Source organism: Acomys minous (assembly GCF_964271855.1).
Source record: "Acomys minous genome assembly, chromosome: 11".
NCBI classification, from domain to species: domain Eukaryota; kingdom Metazoa; phylum Chordata; class Mammalia; order Rodentia; family Muridae; genus Acomys; species Acomys minous.
The window spans coordinates 103,641,036-103,664,181 of record NC_140492.1 but is presented as its reverse complement, the minus strand read 5'-3'; the positions used below and the strand labels follow the sequence as shown (position 1 = coordinate 103,664,181).

The 23,146-nt window shown below is 45.2% G+C and overlaps 1 protein-coding gene across 4 annotated transcripts in view; it reads right to left on the bottom strand.

The window, feature by feature from the left end:
- Window positions 1-472: 472 nt before the first annotated feature.
- Window positions 473-23,146, bottom strand: part of FAM151B (family with sequence similarity 151 member B) — a 30,205-nt gene continuing 7,531 nt past the window's right edge. The window contains exons 1-5 of one of the 4 annotated variants that reach the window (XM_084802040.1): window positions 20,648-20,837; window positions 19,322-19,487; window positions 14,509-14,762; window positions 12,964-13,099; window positions 1,621-4,795 (exon numbers count right to left, since the gene is read on the bottom strand). In XM_084802040.1, coding sequence (XP_084658166.1) covers window positions 4,636-4,795; window positions 12,964-13,099; window positions 14,509-14,762; window positions 19,322-19,487; window positions 20,648-20,711 — 780 coding nt within the window. In that variant the 5' untranslated portion in view covers window positions 20,712-20,837 and the 3' untranslated portion in view covers window positions 1,621-4,635. Of the gene's footprint in view, window positions 1,097-1,620; window positions 4,796-12,963; window positions 13,100-14,508; window positions 14,763-19,321; window positions 19,488-20,647; window positions 20,838-23,146 lie in introns of those variants that run through there. The other 3 variants (XM_084802041.1, XM_084802038.1, XM_084802039.1) reach the window with 3 other exon arrangements.

Sequence of the window (23,146 nt, the reverse complement as noted above, 5' to 3'; positions counted from 1 at the left end):
ACCTGCCTCTGCCTCCCGAGTGCTGGGATTAAAGGTGTGCACCACCACGCCCAGCCCTTGTGTTCTTTTTTTAATTAGCCCCTGAGCTGACATAGCAGCAATAGCCAAATAAATATCTTAATTAAAAATTTGGATTTTTGTTCTCTGGGAGGCAGAGGTAGGCAGAGCTCTGTGAGTTCCAGGCCAGCCTAGTCTACAAAGTGAGTTCGGGAGACAGCCAAGGCTACACAGAGAAACCCTGTCTCAAAAAAAAAAAAAAAGGACTTTTATTTCACTCCAAGAAAGGAATGAGGTGGGTGAGTGGGGACAGTAGCAATTAACCCCAGATGGCTCAGGGACCAAGTAGCATCCCAGGCACAGAAACAACGGCAGTGGGGAAGCTCCTGGAGACTGGATAACCACCCACACCCCCTGCTCTCACGCTCCACAGGAAATCCCTGTGGAGGTGGATGAGGTGGAGTGTGTAGAAAACAGTGTTACTTAAAGAATGTCTTTCTTGGGGTGGAAACTAAGTCCAGAATTAACGGAGGTTTTTATTCTTCCTTCCACACTGGTATGAAGTCACATCGGCGACCCTCTGGGAAATGAAGCTGTAGCTGGCGTCTTTCCTGTCCCGCCCCCATCAGCCATGCTCCCTGTCAGTCATCGAGGCTTCTCTCTGCTCCTTCAGGGGCTAGTATCAGAACTGCAGCCCTGTGGACCGTGTCTCCTGTTTCTTGAGCCTCTTTCCCTCCCATCACCCTGACTTTGGGCCTTCTTTTTGAGAAGAAATCCCCAGTCTCCCGGTTGGCTCTCCCTGCCTTCCTAACACTCCAAACTGGCCGTAACGCCTCTCTGCTTACAGATGGGCTATGGTCCCTGGAGAACCCACCCCCCCCCCCCCAACGGTTACCTCAAGGTTTCCTCTCAGCCGCCTGGGGCCCTCAGCATAACCCGGATGGAGTCTTGACATGGGGGGTCACAGGGAAATGCCTGCAGAGTCGCAGCACATGGTGATCAGATGTGTGTTCCATTGCTTCTTCTCCGAGCCCCAGGAAACTTCATGGGCTTCTTCAAAAACCATGTGGCAGGTCAAATTGTGGTCCCAGGCACAAGGCTGATGGGTATAAAGAGGAGAGAGGTGATGAGGTGCCAAGTAGAAGAGCAACATTAATGTAGCCACCAGAACAGTAGCCCCTGTTCCTCTGCAGGCCTCTCTATTGGGCTGGCGGACTCAGTCAATCCCATTTTCTACAGAAAGAACTTCAGCACTTCCCTCTCTCTCTCTTTCTCTCTTTCTCTCTCTCTCTCTCTCTCTCTCTCTCTCTCTCTCTCTCTCTCTTTCTTCTTTTCTTTTTTGAGAGAGGTTTCTTTGTGTAGCCTTGGCTGACCAGGCTGCCCTCCAACTCACAGAGATCCGCCTGCCTCTACCTCCCTGAGTGCTGGGATTAAAGGTAGGCACCACCACGCCCAGCTCTGTACCTTTCTTTTTTAACACTCAACTATTGTTGCCTTTGTTCATGAACTTGAAAGCTCCTCATAGGCAGGCTCACATTGACAATAACAAGGCGAGAGGTACAGTACCTTGCCATGAATCCACTAGATGCTGATTACAGGGAGTAAAAAGCCGGAAAACTAAGATACCAAGCAAATCACAAACTGTTCCAAATTACTTTTAATAATTTCCCACTGGAGAAATCACCACAGAACAGCTAATGAGCAGTTACAGCACTCTCACAGGACCACAGCGATTGCACATTTGAAAGGCTGTGAATTTTGGAACAATCAAATCTCTTGTCAATGGAAGGGTCTTGTAAGTCACAGGGAGCAGAACTCCAATGCTATGGGATGGCAACACTGACAACTTAGGCTTGGGAACGTGGAAAAGTCAAGGATTTGGTGTTTGAACTTCTTTCCAGAATTTTTCTGTGCGTGTGAATGCATACAACTTTGCATAGAATTCTGTCCCACAATGCTGTTTTGCAACCCACCACATCTTTCCACATTAACGAAAGCTGTTAGCATCCTATGTATTTTTATATAGCAAAGTCTGTGAAAAGACTATCAAAGACTGATATGTTTAACTTATGACACATGTGCATGTTGGCACAGCCAAGGGTGTTTTCATCACTTCTCTAAGTTGTCCCATGGCTCATCCAGTACTCTACCACAATTAACCATCTTTCTGATTCTCTGTTGCCACATATTAGTTTCGGGTGCCCTTGGACTTCGTGCTCACTTGCCCCTGTCCCTTCTGCACTGTGTTTACTATTATCCTGACTCTGTGACAGCTCAGGTGGGTGAAACTCTTTAGCGCTGTGTAGTAAGATCATTATATTTCGCAGTTCTCTTGTGGATGGAAAAGTGTTGTTTCTAATTAGGGGCCCAGGATATAACTGCCACTGTCATTCTCCCCCAAACGTGTCTGTGAGCACAGGGACTCCTTGACTTCGTGCTTATGGGTAGGATGGCTGGGTCTTAGGGCGGGGGGGGGGAGAAAAGAAGAAGAAGAAGAGGAGGAGGAGGAGGAGAAGGAAGGAGGAGGAGGAGAGAAGAGGGAGGGAGAGAGGGAGGGAGGGAGATGAGACTAGACCACTCACACACAAGCATTCAAGAGAAGGTGGATGAAGTTAAAAACTTCAACCCCATTTCTTGTCTGGTCACAATTTTATGCTTCTGAGACAAAGCCCTCTACATCATAAAAGAAATTATCTCATAGTCAAAAGGGCAATTAATCACAAAAACAGATGAATTAAAAAATACAACAGGCTACATGGTTTTTTTTTTTTTCATTAAAACTCAACATTTCTTATCTATGTATCCATTACATAAGTTCATAGTGAGTTCAGAATGACAGAGGTTGGCAAGGCCTAAAAGTTAACAGGGTCCAAGAGGTTACAAGAATATATGCCTTTTCTCTCTCTTTCTCTCTCTTTCTTTCTTTCTTTGGGCAGGGGTTTGTTTGTTTGTTTTTTGGTTTTTTGAGACAGGGTTGCTCTGTGTAGCCTTGGCTGTCCTAGACTCACTTTGCAGACCAGGATAGCCTCGAACTCACAGCAATCCGCCTGCCTCTGCCTCTGCCTCCCAAGTGCTGGGACTAAAGGCGTGCGCCACCGCACATGGCTTGAATATAAGCCCTTTCAATTAGGACTGATATGGCTACACATTTTCCAGATATCTCTTAGTTTATAGTGAGTTCAGGACAATAATTTTATCTGTCTTTCATTCCAAGGCACAAAGTAAATTCAGAGTGACAGTATTTTATGCCATAAGCTAACAAGGTATAAGGAATCACAAGAAACAGTTTGTATATTTTGATAATAAGGTTTGTGTTTAATTCAGACTTTTCTTGGTAGCCCCATTATATTCTGGGTTCATGGTAAGTTCAAGCCAACTTGCCTATATGTACGGTGCATACCAGGATTCACAGTGCCATCACTAGAGTGAAAGCATATCTGAAGCCACAAATCTGTCTCAAGCCTGTCTCCTAGTGAGGATCTGGAGGTCCACAAGAGTATTTACGGCAGCCGCAAAGTGTCTGTTAACTTTTGAACTTCTAAAATCGTCTAAATCAAACCAGGACTCCCATCGTCAGGAATTAGTTCATCTGAACAGCAGGGCATCTTCATAAAGATCCCATAGGAAGTCTGTTCAGTCATAGTGGGTAAATACCCACAGAGTGAGGGCTCGCACCATGCCAGAAGTGAGAGAAGCAGCAGCACAGAGGGGCGAAGGGCTGTCAGGGAGTGGAAGCCGTTCTGGGGTGACCTGTGTATGGCACAGACCTTACAGAAGGCCTGGACGACCTTCCAGAAAGCCCACGTGCCTACTGGATGTCCCCACGCCAATGGCTCGCGGCACAGTCAGAATGTGCTTTGCAGAAGAACAAACCTCACAGTTCTAAGTACTTTTGTTTCTTAGAATGGCTTAAGTCCCTTTATACATTAATCTAAGTGGCAGCTTCTTGAATGTCACTTAATCATTATACACAATTGTCTTAAGACTGTTGAGCCAGAGTTTGATCTCCAGAATGCACACGGTGGAAGGAAAAAACAGACTTCTCCATGTTTTCCTGACCTCTACACACTCACCATCGCACAGTCACATACAATAAAGAAATTAATTAATTAATTAATGTAGAAAAGCTTTTCAAGAAGAAGGGTTGAATAGGAAGAACTTAGTTCTCGACAAATATATTGTACTTGTAATTTCATCAAAAAGTAGTTCATTTATTAAGTCAAGTTTTCTTTATAAAATTAATGCATGATGACTATAAGGAAGTTATAAAAAATTTGCCTTTGAGACAGAATGTCACAGTGTAGTCCAGGCTAGCCTTGAACTCTTGATCTTCCTATTTTAGTCCCACAAACACTATGGTTATAAGCCCATGCCACCACACCCAGCTTGAACAGTTTTTCTCTAATTTGAAAACACTTTTATTTCCGTTGGTAAAGTCTTTTACAGATGTGTGCCGCCATAAGACAGTGTAAAGTGAGGGTACACGCACAGAAGCTGTCTTGAGTCCACACATTTAGCATAAGCGAAAAATCACAACCAACACAGCCATTAACTCAGGCCATGCAGAGAAGGATCATGAAACCAAAAAGGAAATGCTTTAGAAGAACTGTATCCTTTTTTTAAAAAAGAACTGTATTCTTAGAGAGTGGCTCGGATTCCAACGGCTTGTTTAAATTCGTGGTTTTGTGGTTCCAAAACATCATAGAAAACTTGGGTTTTATTAAAGTAGTCTCGAATGTAAAGTAAATCTTCAGTGGAATAAATGTCATCTTTTCCAGTCCAAACAGTCAGGGTGTACCTGTGTTAAAACAGAAGTCTATAGGTAAAAGGGAAATATAAGAAGCCGAAGGGAACTTGCCCAAAGCCTGCTGTGCGGTCTCACCCCACGGCCCTGCCTCAGTCCTTCATCGGCATCAAAGACCAGAGGCAGATCGGAGCCCCACTGCTGCCATGGAAACCCTGTAACTAATATATTTCAATTACAAGAATGTTCAGAGGCTTAGAAACCCACACGGCAGCACTGGAAACGAGTCACGGTTTGTAAAAGGAGCTGATGAAAGATTTTGCTGCAGATCAAAGACTCCGCCTGTCAAATAAAATTACAACTATAAACCTGGGTTTTCTTAGTCGCCTGGACAGAGTGAAACGAAAAGCATGATGGGAAGAGACTGAAATGGCCAAGTGTCACTGCCATTTCCAACATGCAGTCACTAAGATGACCCACTATGCCTTTGAGGTTTTCTTATGAAGGACAGAGTGCGAAGACATGTCATTAACAAAAGCTGGGCGTAGTGGTGCACACCTGAAATCCCGGTTCTCAGGAGGCAGGGGATCTCAGTAAGTTCGAGGCCAGCCTGGTCTACAAAGCTGTGGGCTGTGGCCAGTCAGCAGAGGTCCAGAGCTACATATCCTTCCGGTAAGCCAGCTTCCAGAGCTGCCACTGCTGGTGGCAGTTCACAAGGGCCTCAGACCAAAAGGCTGCTCCTTTCAGAGGCATATTTCAAAGCAGACCAAAAAAACCCAAAAACAAACAAAAAACAAAAAACAAAAAACACCAACTTGGGCCAAAAGGTATTATTGGCTTGGCTCTTTTCAAAAGGACACTTCAAATCCATCCCAGAGGCAGGTGCCCCGCAGATTTCCTGGGGCTGTCTGTCCCTTTTACAAGGCAGAGGCTTTAAAACCAGAGGTCTCCGTTGAGGGCTGGCTCTCTCTCTCATCCCCTCCTCTCTGCCCTCCGGACCCCAAGCCTCTTTCTCCATTCTTAGAAGCTTTGCTTTGGTTAGCTTAGCTCGGACGCTCGTTTCTAGATGAGATATATAGGACTCTGTGCGTGAATTAAAACTGAGCTCTTCGTCTTTCGGCAAGCGTGCTCGGGTTTCTGGTCCTCTTTTAAGTCCCGGGCTCCCTTCCCCCTGCTGAAAGAGATGCACCCCAAATGGAGAGACACACCCCTGAAAGAGACACAGACTCCTGGTGTCTCATTTTCGGCTAAGTGCGCAGCTACCTTGTGCTTTCTAAAGCCCTCGGTACTGGAGCGGAGAGCTCTGTCCCTGCAGAGGAGGGTGAGGACCTGGACTCCCTCCTTCTGAGAGCGCCTGGGGCGGCCTGGTGGCCACACCCACCTCCCTTTGATTCTCAGCCCTCTGCATTACCTGTTTGCCAGGCAAGCCTTCCCAGCTGGCCTCCCCAGAGCTCAGAAGAGTGAAGGCTGAGGGAAAACTAGATTCTACAACCGACCTGGCCGCGGATAGAACCCCATACAAAGTGAGTCCAGGACAGCCAGGGCTACACAGAGAAACCTTGTCTTGAAAAACCAAAAAAGAAGCGAACAGGTTGGTGAGAGGCCCGGCAAAAGCACCCATTGCTGAGCTTGATGAGCTGAGCTCAATCCTGAGACCCAACGGTGAGAGACCCAGCTCTTGCAAGCTGTCCTCTGGCCTCTGCACGCACACTGCGAGGCGCCTGCGTGTGCCCTTCACCACACATAAACTACATAAATACAAAGAAAAAAGATCAATTTTGTTTGTTTGTTTTTTTGTTTTTCGAGACAGGGTTTCTCTAGGTAGCCTTGATTGTCCTGGCCTCACTCTGTAGACCAGGCTGGCCCCAAACTCACAGAGATCCGCCTGCCTCTGCCTCCAGAGTGCAGGGATTAAAGGCGAACAATCAATTTTAAAAATAAGCATATAGGCAAATTTTTACATACGCATGAACATAGCAGAATTTGAAGATGATTTGTTCCATTTCCCTTTTTATTGGCAAGGCCGTATCAGGCACCAGGCCTGGGAAACACGACACTCTCAGCAGTCCTACTTTGCCCATGAACTTGTCAGAAGCCAGGAGAGCTAAGACATTTCTAAAACATTTCTGCTACTAGTGATGACACAAGGTAAGGGAGCATGACCTGTGACGCTCCTGTCCTGACGAGATGATGTGAGCGTAAAGAAACAGAACTGCGAGACAGACTTCAGACTTAGCTCCCAGCGGTGACACATGACACACCGGAAAGTAGTTCTAAACAATGGTATAGGTCACAGAAAAGAAGAAAGTGGATATTAGCTTTTACCTCTATGGTTTGTTTTTTGCTTTGTTTTGTTTTTTTCAGATAAAGTTAATTACTTTATCTGGGTACTATGGTAATGGCCCTTATAACAAGGCACAGATATGATCATTTAGGTTGAAACAGGAACTTCCCAGGTCATTTCTGCCTCATTAAATAGCTCTCTATTTTATTAAAACTGAAATGGGATATATAAGGTTGTTAAAGGGTATCTTAAACTGTATTCATTTAAATCAACTCTCAGGCTATATTTTTTTAAACATTTTTTTTGTGAGAAACCACAGATGGTATATAAATCACAAATGTAGATTTGCTAAGCAATTATTATAAAGTGAATGTCAGTATAACCAAAACACAAGGCAAGAAACTGTGGGTGGCCAGGGGGGGAATCTGTGTCCCTGCATCGTCATAGCTTGTCCTTGGACCCTGTTTTCTCACCTGTTCTTTTCCTCTTACTTTGGGAAGCAGGGTATGCAAAAACAAATGTTTTCACGTAAAAGGATGAAAAAGGAGGAAGGCATTTATCTTTATTCATATTTACATAAAGAAGCTGGTAGCTCATTAATGAGACATTCATGCCTATGGTTGGGGAGGACTGCAGGGGCAGAGGCAGGCTTCCACAGCGACCCTTTGCTTTCATTTGGTTTTTGAACTCATGCATCAATGATTGAGAAATTAAATTTAAGCCAGGCAGTGGTGGCACGTGTCTTTAATCCCAGCACTTGGGAGGCAGAGGTAGGCGGATCGCTGTGAGTTCAAGGCCAGCCTGGTCTACAAAAGCGAGTCTAGGACAGTCAAGGCTACACAGAGAAACCCTGTCTCAGAAAGAGAGAGAGAGAGAGAGAGAGAGAGAGAGAGAGAGAGAGAGAGAGAGAGAGAGAGAGAGAGAGAAATTAAATTTAAAGTCACCCACGGGAAAATGAAAAGGCAAGAGTTAAACACTACACGAAACTGTGGCATTTTTCAAGCCCCCACCTTTTCCCCCCCTTCATTCTGTCTACACAAAATTATATAAACAAGAGTCACATTTCCCATCCTCACCTGCTTCTGGGGGTAGACACAGACAGTGACAGTCAGTGAGTACAAGAGGAAGACATGTCACTGCAACACAGGAGAATGGTCCCCAGCCCTATCTGCCTTGGAAACCAAACCTCATCAGAGGAGACGGAGAAGCCTTCTACATGTTCAGAAGGAACAAACCATAGAGAAAGGAGAAGACAATTAGAAGCATTTATACACTGAATTTTAGGACTCTCAGCTTTATACGACAGACATGAGCAGTAAGACAGGCCCTGGCTGCAATAGTGAGGGACTTCAGTATCCAACTCTTACTCTTAGGTGCGTCCTCCAGGCCAAAAAAAAAAAAAAAAAAATTAGCAAATAAATGTCAGAGCTAAATTATGCCACTGATATCAAGAAATAGCTGCAGAACAAATATTGCTTGTTGGCAGATGAAATCTTCTCTAAAAATCAAATTATAGGCCACAAAGCCATCCTTAATAAAATTGAAATACTTCCTAATAATGCATCTTATTATACTGAACTAAAAATATAAATCAACAGCAAGAAAAACCACAGAAACTAAGCCAACATTCAGAACGAATTATGCACTTTGCTATTTAGTTTACTTATTCACTTCTAAGGGTCAAATCCATAACTTCTGTGCAATAGGCAAGCACTCTGCCAACATTCACAGCCCGAGAAACACACTTTTGAATGAACAGCAAGCCACTGAATAATAAAACAGAGAGGAATTTAAAAAACTAGAATCAAGCGAGCATGACACCATGACTCCCTGAAACCCTGGGCTACAGCTAAGGCAGTTCTAACAGGAAGCAGCCCCTGAAACCACCAGAGAAAACCACAGGGAACACAGGCACAGGCAAGGACCTTTCAAAGAGAGCTGTAATCGCATGGGAATAAAGCCAGATTTGACAAAGGGATTAATAAAATGAGAAAGTTCCTGCACAGCAGAGAGAGCACCGACTAATAGGCGATACTGAAGGTGATGTGTATAGACCTGCTTAGGGGTTGGAAGATCCCACACTGTTCATCCATCCACCATACACAAAGCAACCAATGAAATCCACCGACGCACCTGTGTTATTATGGTTCTGTGACTGGGATACAGCACCAGGATCAAGAGTGACTTAGTTTGGCTCATGGTTCCATGCTGGTGGGGAGGTATGGCAGCCAGAGGGAGGCAGGGGGCTAGGGGCTCACAGCTGACCCACCCACTGTGTTCCCCGCACCTAATCTTTAGAAGGTTTGTGTCCTATCACTAAATAGTGACCCTAGCTCCCACGGTCTTCTAGGCCTCAGGCCACTTTATACACAGCACTTGCATTCAGGGAAGGGTTTTCCTAACACACAAGCCCATCACACACACAAATACATGCTAAGACAGCTCCTTGGTAAAAAATGAAAACAGCATTTAGTCCATCAATAGGAACAGACAGTGAAATACAATGCAATTTAGCATTTATGAGACATGATGTGACCAGTGGTATCTCCAATGACAACCTAAGGTGTACCGTAGTCCTGACTTTTCCTGACCATTTTTAAAAGATTGTTTGTATATAAGCTTAATTTACATATGACTCAAGAGCAATATTTTAGATGTTGGTAGGTTCTGCTGCTTATGTCACTAGAACTTAGAAAAATACTTCTCAGCATTGTCCTTACTGTGAAAAGATGGGTCATGGGTAAATTAACTGTTGGTATTTCTCTAACGTTGAGATACAAACTGAGGAGGAAGGATAAAAATAATTGTTCAGTGTCCTTAAAAATATTTATCTTTAGCTGGGCATGGTGGCATACGCCTTTAATAACAGCACTCAAGGAGGCAGAGGCAGGTGGATCTCTGAGTTCAAGGCCAGCCTGGTCTACTAGAGAATCTAGGACAGTCAGGGCTACACAGAGAAACCCTGTTTCAAAAAACCAAACCAAACAAAACAAAAAAACCTTTAAAAATTTACTGTTAACTTACTGTACAGAATTGTCTAGATCATTGAAGTAGCTTTTTGCCACAACCTACCTCCTGTGTAAAACCATAGAAAACATCATTCATATGTAACCCACCACTTTTAGTTTAAAAAACTAAGAAATATGCAGTTTCTGCTTAACAACAAAACATCCCAAAAGTTCTCAGACGTCATCGCACAGAGCAGCCCGGCGTGTGTGTGGGTCTTTCTAGCTCACATATTACAAGGCCCGCCAGGATTACGTTTGGAAGGCTTATTTCTGACTGTGGGCTCTTGGGTTAGCAGGTGCTTCTGTGAGGTGCATATTCTGCAGGATGGGACATCGTAACAAGTCAGTGGAAATACCGTGAACTGCACATGGACCAAGTGCTGCACTGGCCAGGCTTCCTCCCAGCTGCGGCTCTCACCTCACGTTGCTTATAAATGTGGTCACTATGGCCTCTACCCATGAAAAGAATCTGTGTATACCGCGAATGCCTCTCAAACAGGGCTGTACGGAGATAGGTTCAGAAGCTAGAGTTCTGCATGAGAATCCAATTTTTATAATTTGATTCAGTGCTATAACATAAATAATAATCTTTAAAAATTAATATAGTGAGCTAGTTGGCATCAGAGTAATTCTCCAACACTAATGAAAACAAACAAAACTAGAAGCAGTGTTAATGATAACAAGAGTTGATAATAAATGACATGCCTGCCCAAGAGAACACTGAACACTATAAAAATAATGATCTCCTCATTAGCTCGACAGATCTCTTTCCTGCTTGTTAGCCAGAATGGGATTCAGCTATTTGCCTGACTCATGTACTGTCTGGTAACATCTAGTGTCTCTCTTTCACCATAGTGGTGGCTACAACTACTCAAACAACTTGAGGCTTAATTCATTTCCAAATACTTTACAATTCAGTTTCTCCATGCAAGCACAATCGTACTACACAAACCGTTCTGCCCTTTAATGTTTTCCACTTAACAGAGTTATGTCAGAGATTTGTCCACACTAAGACAGCAAGCCTATAGCATGACCTATGCTTAGTATTAACAGTTTACCATGAGTGTATCCTATACTATACCTGGCCAGTTTGGGACAGTTCACGTCCTTTAGAGTTACCAGCGATGTTTTGAAGCTCTGCTAGTACCCTCTCTGTGCTACACGAATTTCTCCCTTACTGACAAAAATCCACGAACATGCCAAATCTCTCTTTAAGGAAATCAGCCGGTGTACATCTATAACGTTCAACGTGCCTGCTTCCTCTGCTCTCTCCAACCTGGTGAATTATTAAGCTGAGCCTTTTGCCAGATGCTGTAAAATTTTGGGGGGCTAGAATTCTTTATATCTCTCTGACAAGTATCATAATATAATTTTTTACCAGACTTTCTGATTCTTTGTTTGTTTGTTTTGGTTTTTCGAGACAGGGTCTCTCTGTGTAGCCTTGGCTGTCCTGGACTTGCTTTGTAGACCAGGCTGGCCTCGAACTCACAGCGATCCGCCTGTCTCTGCCTCCCAAGTGCTGGGATTAAAGGCGAGTGCCACCACGCCCGGCTGACTTTCTGATTCTTATCTACAAATGTAGCAAATCTTCTTTCATGGCTTCTAGAAGTGATGCCTTTAACACCAAGAAAAGTCTTCTATTTTGAAACTATGTTAAAATCTGACCTTGGGACTGGAGAGATGGCTCTGTGGCTAAGAACACTTGCTGCTCTTGCAGAGGACATAGGCTCGGTTCCCAGGTTCCCAGCGCCCACAGGTGGCTCAAAACCACCCTGTACCTCTAATCCCAGGGGATCTGATACCGTCTTCTGACCTCTGTGAGCACCACACATACAAGCACTCATACACAGAAATAATATAAATCTTTTCTAAAAAGCCACCCTAGTCTGTTCTTCGTGCTTTGACAATTTGATATTCAAGTGTTAATTCAATGGGAATATATTTGAAAAAAAAAAAACTATGAGCACAGCATAGTTACTTTGCTTTGATAGCTGCAATGCCAGCTGACACCCTCTCTAAGTTCTGTGACTTCTGGGCTTTCTAATGCCCTACAAAAATAGTACCCAAACTGTTTTAATAATTGTACCTTTAGAGTACACTTCAACATTTAATATATGGTATAAAAATTTACTATTTTTAAAAATATTTTACTTTGAAGTATGTGTACGTGTGTTTGTGTGTGTAGGCACTTGCCCTTCAAGGTGTGGCTCCCCCAGAGCTCAGGCTACAGGCAGCTGAGAGCCACCTGACATGGGTGCTGGGAACTGAACTCAGGTCCTCTGCAAGAGGAGCACATGCTCTTAACACTGCGTCATCTCTCCAGGCCCCAAAACGTGTTTTTTTTGTGTGTGTTGTTGCTGTTGTTTGTGTGTATACTCATGCACACATGCATGCATGTATCATGGCTCATGTATGGAGGTCAGAGGACACCATGTGGAGTCAGTTCTCTCTTTTCATATTTACATGGGTCCCAGGGAAGGAGAGCAGGTTACCAGGCTTTCATGGAAGACATATGGACTTGCTAGGCCATCTTGGCCAGCCCCAGTTAATTTTTCACTGTATATCAAAATATTAAAATTTTGTATTAAAATATTTCTGTAATGGTAGTATTCGAAGATAAACTCCCTTTTCTACTTATAACTAAAATGACAGCATTTCCTCTGAACTGCTGTGTGCGGACACTGTGGAGGGCTGGGTAAAGCCAATGTAATTATTATATCATGGCTTTTTTTTTTTCTTTTTAAAGACAGAGTCCCATGTAGTCCAGGCTAGACTTCAAGTCCCTGTGTAGCTGAGAATGACCTTGGATTCCTAACCCGTCTGTTTCTGCTCCCCAGTGCTGGGACTGCAGGCATGCCCTGAGACATTGTCACATCCCCTCTCTCTTTCGTGTCCACTCAGCCACACTCAGGCATGCTGACGATTCATACCTGTTTGACTTCTTCAATAGCCAGAGCAACTGAGAGCAAGACTGTCTGACTAAAGCTGCCCTGACAGGGAACGTGACCGGCTGGGTTAGCCCACTGCACACGTACTCCATCTCTTTCACCATCGACCAACTGTAGCCTGGGGTGAGAAGAAAGGAATGTAAGTTTCTGATTGGAACCTTGGCGATCAATGAACTAAAAACACAGATCACCCAGGAAAAGGCAACTCTGTCAGCAACTTACAGATGAGCCTGGAAAGGTCAAGAACTTGCCACCGAGTTCGGTGTGAATCACAGTACAAGGAAGGTTACTTTGGTTTTTGCTTTCAGTGGTGCTGGCTGGAGCCCAAGGTCTTGGGCATGCCAAGTAAGGACTCCATCACTAAGCCACCTGTGGTGGTTTGAACAGGTTTGGCCCCATAGACTCATGCGTTTGAAAGCTTGACCTATAGGGAGAGGCACTATTAGGAGGTGTGGCCTGGTTGGAGGAAGTGCGTCACTGTGGGGGCGGGCTCTGAGGTCTCCAATGCTCAAGCTCCACCCAGTGTGGCTCACAGTCTCCTGCTGCTGCCTGCAGATCAAGATGCAGAACTCTCAGCTCCTTCTCCAGCCCCATGTCTGCCTGCACGCCGCCATGCTTCCTGCCATGATGATAATGGACTAAACCTCTGAACTGTAAGCCAGCCCCAGTTAAATGTTTTCTTTTATAAGAGTTAACGAGGTCATGATGCCTCTTCACAGCAATAAAAGCCCTAACTAAGACACCACCCAGCGACAATGAAATGTTAGGGACAGAGCTGTAGTTTGCAGCCACATTCACTCCTCTGGCCTCTTCCTGAAAAGCTCGTATGAGCTTCAGCTGACATTAATTTGCTCTATACACTACAGAAAAATGAGCCTAGAACGTTTCACATATTTGCAAAGACCAACGTGGGTTTCACTCAAAGCCGGTAAAGACACAACTTTAGTTCGGCATCTTGCAAATAAACAATTCCCATGGAAGCTTGTGGACAGATGTCATCAGGGTCTGGGTGGAGTAACACAAGGGAGGGCACACACACCCAGAGGGTCAGGTCCTTCCTTTAGGCCTTCAGACTATGTGGGATGATTTTTAAATTTTATTAATTTATTCAGATTATAACTCAATTGGTGTCTGATCACTTGTATCCTCCCATTCCTCCTGCTTTCACCCTATTCCCCTCCCCAAGGTCTATGACTGAGGGGGACCTCCTCCCCCACTATATGGTCATAGGCTATCAAGTCTCATCTTGGTAGCCTGCTTATTCTTCCTTTGAGTGCCACCAGGCCTCCCCACCAAGGGGAGGTGGTCAAATACAGAGCACCAGAGTTCATGTCATAGTCAGTCCCCACTCTCCACATAACTGTGGAGAATGTCCTGTCCATTGGGTAGATCAGAGTAGCGGTTCGATGTTTACTATTGTATTGTCCTTGGTTAGTGCAATAGTTTGGGGATTATTTTTTTAAAGCTCTGTATTACAACAGCTGGATATTTTAATTTAACCAACGGTAAACATGTGACTAGAATTACCACCTTCGTTGACTTTCTCAGGATGCCATCCTGTTGTCCAACCCAAGGAGAAGGTCACATCTGGAAAGAAGGCTGTCACGGTGTCTAGGAAGGCTCCGGCATCCACTACTTTGCTGCTCCCATTCGGCCCGGGGAGGATGTCCGCGTTCATCCACACAGGACGCTGAAGGTCCTGCTTCAGGTCTTCCAGGAACGGCATGGACGCTCGGACGGCCGCCAGACTGAAAAAAAGAGTTTGTGGCCTGGGAGTGGGCCTGCTCTCAAATTAAAAATAAAAAGTCATATGGGACCAGACGGGGAGATGAACGCACTCTTCTTTTTCATAAAAGGAGTTCCAGCCACACTCAGGAAGTAACAGGAGCAAGCAGGCATGGTCTGAGAGTCCATGCCACCATCAGCCTTTGATAACATTGACTCTAACACTCAGTCTTTTGGGGGAGAAAAGGTCTCTTTTCCTTCATGCATGATTCAGTGACTTTGGAGCCTAAACAAATTTCTTTAAGTGCCGGAAAACATAAAAACACATTTCCTTGGGGCTGGAGAGACAGCTCAGCAGGTAAGAGCTTTGGCTGCTCTTCCAGAGGACACAGGTTCAGTTCCCAGCACCCACCTGGCAGCTCACAGCCGTCCAGAACTCCAGTTCTAGGGGATCTGACACCCTCATGCAGACACACATGCAGGCAAAACAGCAATGAACATGAAATAAAAATAAATTTAAAAAATATATTTCCTAAAGCTAGTACAAGCTCAGATTCCTCCCGTATTGTCAGCACTTCTGTGGATATTTTAGTCCTGCTTGAAGAGTGGACTGTCTACCCTATGACTTTTACACCCACAGATTTCAAGACGGTAAAGGCTTTTGCTATTGTTGTTTGTTTGTCTGTTGTTTTTTGAGACAAGGTCTCACTATGTACCTTTCTTTGACTGGCCTGAAACTTGCTATGTAGTGCAGACTGGCCTCAAACTCAGAAATCACCCTGCTTCTGCCTCCGAGCCCTGGTTAAAGGTATGCAACACCACGCCCAGTTTGCAAACCAGTAGGGTTAGTTATATCAGTTTGTACATGTGTGTGTGTGTGTGTGTGTGTGTGTGTGTGTGTGTGTCTGTCTGTCTGTCTGTCTGTCTGTCTTACTGTTTCAGACATAAGCATGTACGCATGTGCACATACATACATGCACATACATCTTAACTGGAAAACTTCACTACTTCTAAAGTGTCTTTCAACCTTTAAGATGAACCCTTCTGCCCCTTTAGAAAAGTTCACCAAGAAGAACAGCTCCTGCGCTACTGTGATGTAGGCTGAGAACCGTGGGCATGGGACAGACATCTGCTCTTCCTAAGGATGGGTGTGTCCATCTGTGCTTCTCTCCTATACCTCCTACTTTAAGGAGAGAAATGTTATTAAATCATGCGCTGAAACCAGAGACATGTGGCCCTTGGCCTCCCGTCTCCTTTACCTTGCATATCCTGTCCCTGAAGTGGACATCCTAGATTTTAGTGGATGAATAACTACACCTTAGACAGGACTCTGCAGGTTCTAATTTAGATGCTTTTATTTCTCTGTAATGCTTCCTGCCTTCTAAAATCCATAGGGAACCACAAAAGACCCCAAATCAGCAGAAATCCTAAGGACAATAAAACAAAGCCTCCCCCCCTTGGAGGCAGAGATAGGTGGATCTCTGAATTCAAGGCCAGCCTGGACTACAAAGTGAGTTCTAGGGCAGCCAGGGCTACACAAGGAAACCCTATCTTAAAGATCAAAACCAAAACAAAATGAAGAGCAAAGCCAGATGCATTACAACACCTGATCTCAAAGCATACAGTTGGAGAGAGGTGGCACATGCCTGTAATCCTAGCAAAAGGGAGGCTGGTGCCATGAGTTGGAGCCAGCCTGGTCTGTATGAATCAGCTCAAGATCTTGACCCAAAAACCAAAACTAAACAAATGGACAACAGCAACAAATACTACAAAGTGTTTACTATTTACTATAGTAAATAAAAGGAGAATTTTGACTCCATTTGGAGCTTTGTCTCCATTATAGGACCAGGCCTGACCTAGGCTGGATCCTGAAAAGTCATCAGTTCCATCCAAAAGTCATCCCTCACCCAAGAGGCAGCCAATCAGAGAAAGGAGCAGCTAGGCAATACTCATAAAAGGATGGAGAAATCTTATCCCAAGCCTAGCCATCTGTGCTTGGCACCCTTATATGGTTTGGTATTTCATCTTGTGGTTAAACATTCATGACACAAAAGCTCGATCTAAGCTGGGCGTAGTGGTGCACGCCTTTAATCTCAATACTCAGGAGGCAGAGGTAGGAGGATCTCTGTGAGTTTGAGGCCAGCCTAGTCTACAAAGAGACAGCCAGGGCTCTGTGTAATAGAGAAGCCCTGTTCCAAACAACAACAACAACAAAAGAATGAGGTCTGCTGGCAACCTGGTCCAGCCGGAGCCAATCAAAAACTGACCCATGTAACTGCCTTGTTGCCCACTGATCAGATTTTAGATTACCTCACTTTTTCTGGAATTCCCCCTCTTTACCCATAAAAAGGCCTGTGAGCTAACATCCAGTGCCACCATTTTATAAGTGGCTGATTCCTGCATGCAGGATTCTTACTTTTGAGAGATAAAAACACTCTTGCCACGATTGTATGTGTGAGTGGTGGTCTCTGAGCGACAATTTCTGACATAACAGTAAATATGGCAGCACAGTATGTAAGGTCAGACTCTGAGTGCTCCTGAGAGGCTCATGCTGAGAGCTCAGGGCCCATGCTGTGACACTGTTAATGTAAGGACAAAACTAATGCCCTATTCTATATGTAATAATGTATATTCTGCAATTAATGATGGTCTGTATGAGAACTTGTCTCCTAGGTGACCCTTCTCTCTGCGTTATGGGAATGACACCTGCCAGCAATCACAGGAGCATTTACATACAATTAGCTCCCAGTGTTCCTCTGAGATAAAAAGACTTCCCCTCCAGACTCAGCCTCCACCCAACCCGCCTAAAGATCATCACACAGGATACATAGGACTGTGGCCCTCAAATTATGGCCATCACATTGTGGCCGTAACATGGAGGCCTCTACACAATGGTCATCACACGGTGGCCATCACAGCATGGCCAGCTCATAGTGGCCATCTCATGTTCCCCATAATGTAGGAGTGAGGACAGTAGTTATCACACACGGTGGCCATCAAACCATGGCCTGCACACAGTGGCCATTCCTTAGTAGCAATCGCACTGTGGCCATAACAAAGCGATGGCTGTATACTACCCGTCACACAGATTTCATCTCACAGTGGCGCTGCACACTTACAGTCACACAGTGGCCATCACTCAGTGGTCATTATACAATGGCCATCACACAGTGTCCACCACGGTGGCTAACACAGAAGGGGCCATCACACAGCGAGCAGTATACAGTGGCCATCAAATTGTTGCAATCACACTGGCCATCACACGTATCCATAACACAAGGTCCATCACTTTGTGGCCATACGTAGTGAACATTTTTCAGTGAGCATCACACCGTTGGCCATCCCACAGGGGCCATTGTGATATGGCCAGCCCGCAGTGGCCGTTGCATAGTGGCAGATAAATGGTGGGCATCACAGTGATCATAACACAGTATCCACAAGAAAGTTACCAGCACAGTGGGCATTACACACAGTGGTACTCACACGACAGCCACTATAAAAGGACCACCACAGTGTCACCAGCACAAAGTGGCTACCACAGTATGTCCATCACAAGGTGACCATCACACATTGAAAAAATTAATGCTTATAAAATACATTTTTTAGTGGCCTGGCCCTTCTATGGCCTATTAAAGTAGCCTGAATCACTAAATTAGCAGCTAGAACTTACAAATGCACAAGCTAATCTGTGAGGAAGGGCCAAAGGTGGCATGGTAAACAACAGCAAACACTCAAAACACTGCACACACGGAAGAGGAGAGCTTAGTGTTTCGTGTACCGAGAAGACTGCCCTGGCCCCAGGAGTCATGGGAGCCGAGGAGGCTCAGCAGTCATCCTCAGGTGAACCTTAGCCACTCTGGGACTAAGACTGCCAGTAAAACAGATGAACCACTCACTGCCCATACAGCTGTCTGGTCTTTAAATGATTCATTAACTCATAGCCCTTGTCAACCCAGATGCCTGTACATCCGAGTTCTACAGAGCTATTTGTCACAGCAAAGTGATAAAGCTTGCGGGGCATTAACCTACAAACGGTTAGGTCATCTTAATAATCCTACAGGCTTTTCAAATCCTTCCTTATTACACGCCTTTAATCTTTATTTATGTGTGTGTGCTGCATGGGTGCAGGTGTCTGAAGGAGGCTGCTGGGTCCTCTGGAAGAGCAGCAAGCTCTTAACTGCTGAGCTGCCTCTCTAGCTCAAGATAACTTCACACTGAGGATTTAGAGATGGGGTGGGGTTGGCACCGATTCTGGGTGTGAATGGCAGTGGCTGCTGAGAGCTTGTGGTAAAACCCCTTGTACATGGCAGGTGCCCGAAGAGGAAAATCCCCTGTGACAGCCCACTGGGCGGGAGACTACACTCATTGCCGCTCACACAGTCAATTCCTACAAAATCGTATTTTAAAGTGTGCTTTGATTATTGAAGACTTTCAGACAAGCCTCTTTATTAACGTAAAACAAAATCAGATTGAATATGCGGGTGCTGGCCTAAAATGTCATTTTTCAGCTTGGAGAAGGTATAAGAATAGGTAGCCAAAGGCAGAGATGCATGCGCTAACGTTTTTCCTGAAAGTGAACTCTGTAACAATAAAAGAAGCACATTTGTAAAATTACCTCTTGAAGTCCAACTTGATGCCCTTGTTGCTCTGCAGGACCTCAGCCAGCCACTCCTGCAGAGTGTTATCACTGCTTGTCTCGGGAGGATGGGCCATGATTGGCTGGCCATGCTCTGAGCCGTCGCTAGGGAGAAGGACATCAGCCTCTATCATGTGGGCAGCACCTGCCCGAGGAAGAGAGCTTATGTCACTACGTTTCCCACGTAACTGCTGGATGCCAGGCACTGTACGAGGCGCACACGCTATCCTTGCATCACACAGCTCCTACGCCAGTATCCTGCCTACGGATCCTTTCTAGTAAATAGCGAAGCGAGTATGGAAAGGAAGGAAGGCCTACTAAGTGTTCCTGGGAGTTTTCTAGTAACAAAAAAATTAGTATATTAGAGCAGAGAACGCCCCTCAAAGGAGGTGCTTGCCTCGTAGTATGGACAAGGCTTGGTTCTACCTCTAGTACCACACACCCAGATACATACACATCAGCACACACAGAGATACACACACACACACACACACACACACACACACACACAGGCACACACCCAGATACACAGACACACACAGACACACACACTGATACACAGAGAAGAGGGAGAGATACACAGACACATGCTTGTATTATCTTTTGACATTTAAATTAAATTTGTGGACATTCATTGTTCATGTCTGAAACTCTACATAAAAATTAATGTCTTTGATTAGAAGCTTGGAAACTTGTTCGTTTTTAAAAGATGTATTTATTTATTATGTATACAATGTTCTGCCTGCATGCACTCCTATGGGCCAGAAGAGGGCACCAGATCTCATTATAGATGGTTATGAACCACTATGAGGTTGCTGGGAACTGAACTCAAGACCTCTAGAAGAATAGCCAGTGAAACTTTCCAAAAGTGACTTGTTTTGTGGGACAGGCTATGACCACCTAGTCCAGGCTGGGCTCTAACTTGCACCTGTGTTACTCCGGCCTCCAGCTGGGATTACAGGTATGCACTGCCGCCCTCAGCTCTGGACATCTGCTACCAGGAGATAAACAGAAACAGACATCTGGAAGTGGATGTTGTCCTAACAAAACCCTGAAATATAGCATTGAGACCCAAGAAAGCCTTAAAAAGGTAAGGAGAGAACCGTTCAAGGACAAACAGCATGGGAATTATCTGTAGCCCAATAACAGACATCTGTCTTACTTTTATATTTATTTAGTTATTTTTGCGTGTATATGTGTCTGTGTGCATGGGCATGTATGGCACGGGGCGCACGTGGAAGGCAGAAGACCAGGTACAAGCGTTGGTTTTCTCCTACCACGAGGGTCTGGGTTATTGCACTTAACTTGTCAGGCTTGGTAGCGAGCATCTGTACCCTCTGAGCAATCTGGGTGGCCGCATCTGTTTCATGCAAGAGTAAAACTGGCAACACTGTTACTTGCATAAGGGGAGAGGATGGAGAGAACGCGGAATGAATTTGTGGAGCTGCTGCAGGTGGTTCCTAGGGGCTACTCAAAGTGTCTACTGGATTCTTTTAACAGCCTCTGATAATAATGAGAAGAAAGAAGATAAGTAATTAACTGCTGGGCCTTTTAGTAGCATAGTAAGGAATGTTTCCGGCTTAGACCCAAATACCTCCCTAGAGACCTCACCTTCCATACAGCTCCGTTAGAAATGACATTTAAATATGAGTTTGGAGAAGACACACTTTCGAATCAAAGTACAACAAAGTATAACTTCAGCGCCAACACAGGCAACATGGCAGCTGCAAGGCCCCTTATGAAACCCCAGGAGGAAAGCTGCCCCCACACAACTGGGTGGAGAGAATTTAGAAGGCAAAGAGCGTATCTCCTCCACAGGAACCAAACCCGAGTCAACCAACCCGGAGTGGAGACCACCACCAAGCAGCCTGCGTTTGTGGCTTTTGACTAAAGGAGTGGTTTATAATTTGGTATGCAATAAACCCGCAAGCTGGGCCTAGAGAGACGGCTCAGTGGTTAGCAGCCCTGGCTGACCTTGCTGAGCCTCTGGGCTCAGTTCCCAGCAGCACCCAGATGGCCAGCTCACAGCTATTTCTAACTCTGGTTCCAGGAGACCCAATGCCCTTCTGGCCTCTGCAGCCAATACACTAGCACTTGACAGACAGACAGACAGACAGAACACTCAGACACAGACAGTTATTAAATAAATCGTGAAAACGAAGCCCACATGTTGATGGGAGATACATGCACAAGAGAGAAGTTTGTGGTTCCCCAAATTTCGCAATCAGGCATTGGTCTGGGAAACAGAATCAGCTGCAGACATGGGCCACTTCCCCCAAGGCGTACCCCCAGAAATATCAGGGATACTTCCCTTTCAAAAATTATTACATATCTCATTTGTTTATGGGGTCGTGGGCATGCCACAGCACACACGTGGAGGGCAGTGAACACTGTGGAAGTTGCTTCTCTCCTTTCATCACCACGTGTGTCCCTGGGGTCTCACTCACACTGTCAGGCTTGGTGGCAACCACCTTTATCCTTTGGGCCACTCTGCCAGCCCATCCAGGGCATTTAGCCTCTTAGGAAGCACAAATCTAAGCTGCAGTGACATATACTGATTTGTACCCCACTGGGTGCTGGCCAGAGATGTGAGGACACTAGAACTCTACCCTCACTAGCAGTGGGAATAGAAAAGAGGACAAGACATTTGGAAATGCAGACGTTTCCCTAAAATGTTGCAAAATTCAGATTAGTCATTCCTGTGCTTGCCATACAATACAGCGAAAAGCACACCCCTCAAAACTTATAGATGAATGTTGATGTGCAAAGACAATAGCTCCCCCAGAAAAGTCATGTCCCCATAAGCTTTTTTTGTTTTTGTTTTTGTTTTTTTGTTTTTCGAGACAGGGTCTCTCTGTGTAGCCTTGACTGTCCTGGACTCGCTTTGTAGACCAGGCTGGCCTCGAACTCACAGTAATCTGCCTGTCTCTGCCTCCCAAGTACTGGGATTAAAGGCGTGCATCACCACTGCCCAGCCTTATGCTCTTGTGGCTTGGCTCCTAGTAACTTGTGACATCTTACACAGACATCTGGAGACTAACCTCTTATGGCTCACAGAAGCTTCCTCAAATGGTCAGCCTTGAGAGAACCAACTTGCACTGTAAAGTTTACTCCTTAACAATATAATGAGAGCCTGTGCCATCAGGTTCAAGCCTGCTCAGGCATCCTACAGTGACACTGTTCCTCCTCACTCTTGCCTTTAAAGAGGGTTTTACACACACACACACACACACACACACACACACACACACACACACACACAGAGTGCCATCCCATCTCTGGGAATTCACCCACTGCTTTTCCTTGGTGTATTTCAATAACGTTTCTCCTTGTCTGTTCATGTCTGCTAATTTCTTTCTAGCACATGTGCTGCTGGCCTCCTGTGTGCCAGTTCACAAGGCAGACAGTAACAGTCTTTACAGTAGCAAACAATGGAGTAACTTAAAGGTTTAACTTTGGAGTAACTGAGCAGATCAATTGTGCTCTGTGGATACAATGCAGTCCTTTGTGTGCCAAAAAACAAAACAAAGAAACAAACAATGCAGCAGAGATCCTTCCCAGAACATCAGCAAACCTCAGAAACACACTCACCAAAAGCAGCGACACAGAAGCTAGGAGGCAAGGAGATGCATGCAGGGCCATGGGGCCAAGGGTTTGATTCTGGGCTCAGAAACTGCTGCTTACTTTTAAGAAATGGCAATTCAACTGATGCTAAAGTTAGTATGGGGTGTTAATCAGGCCTGGCCTGGTGATGCTACTCTGTAATTCGCACTGCCTAGGAGCCTGAGGCAAGAGACAGTTCAA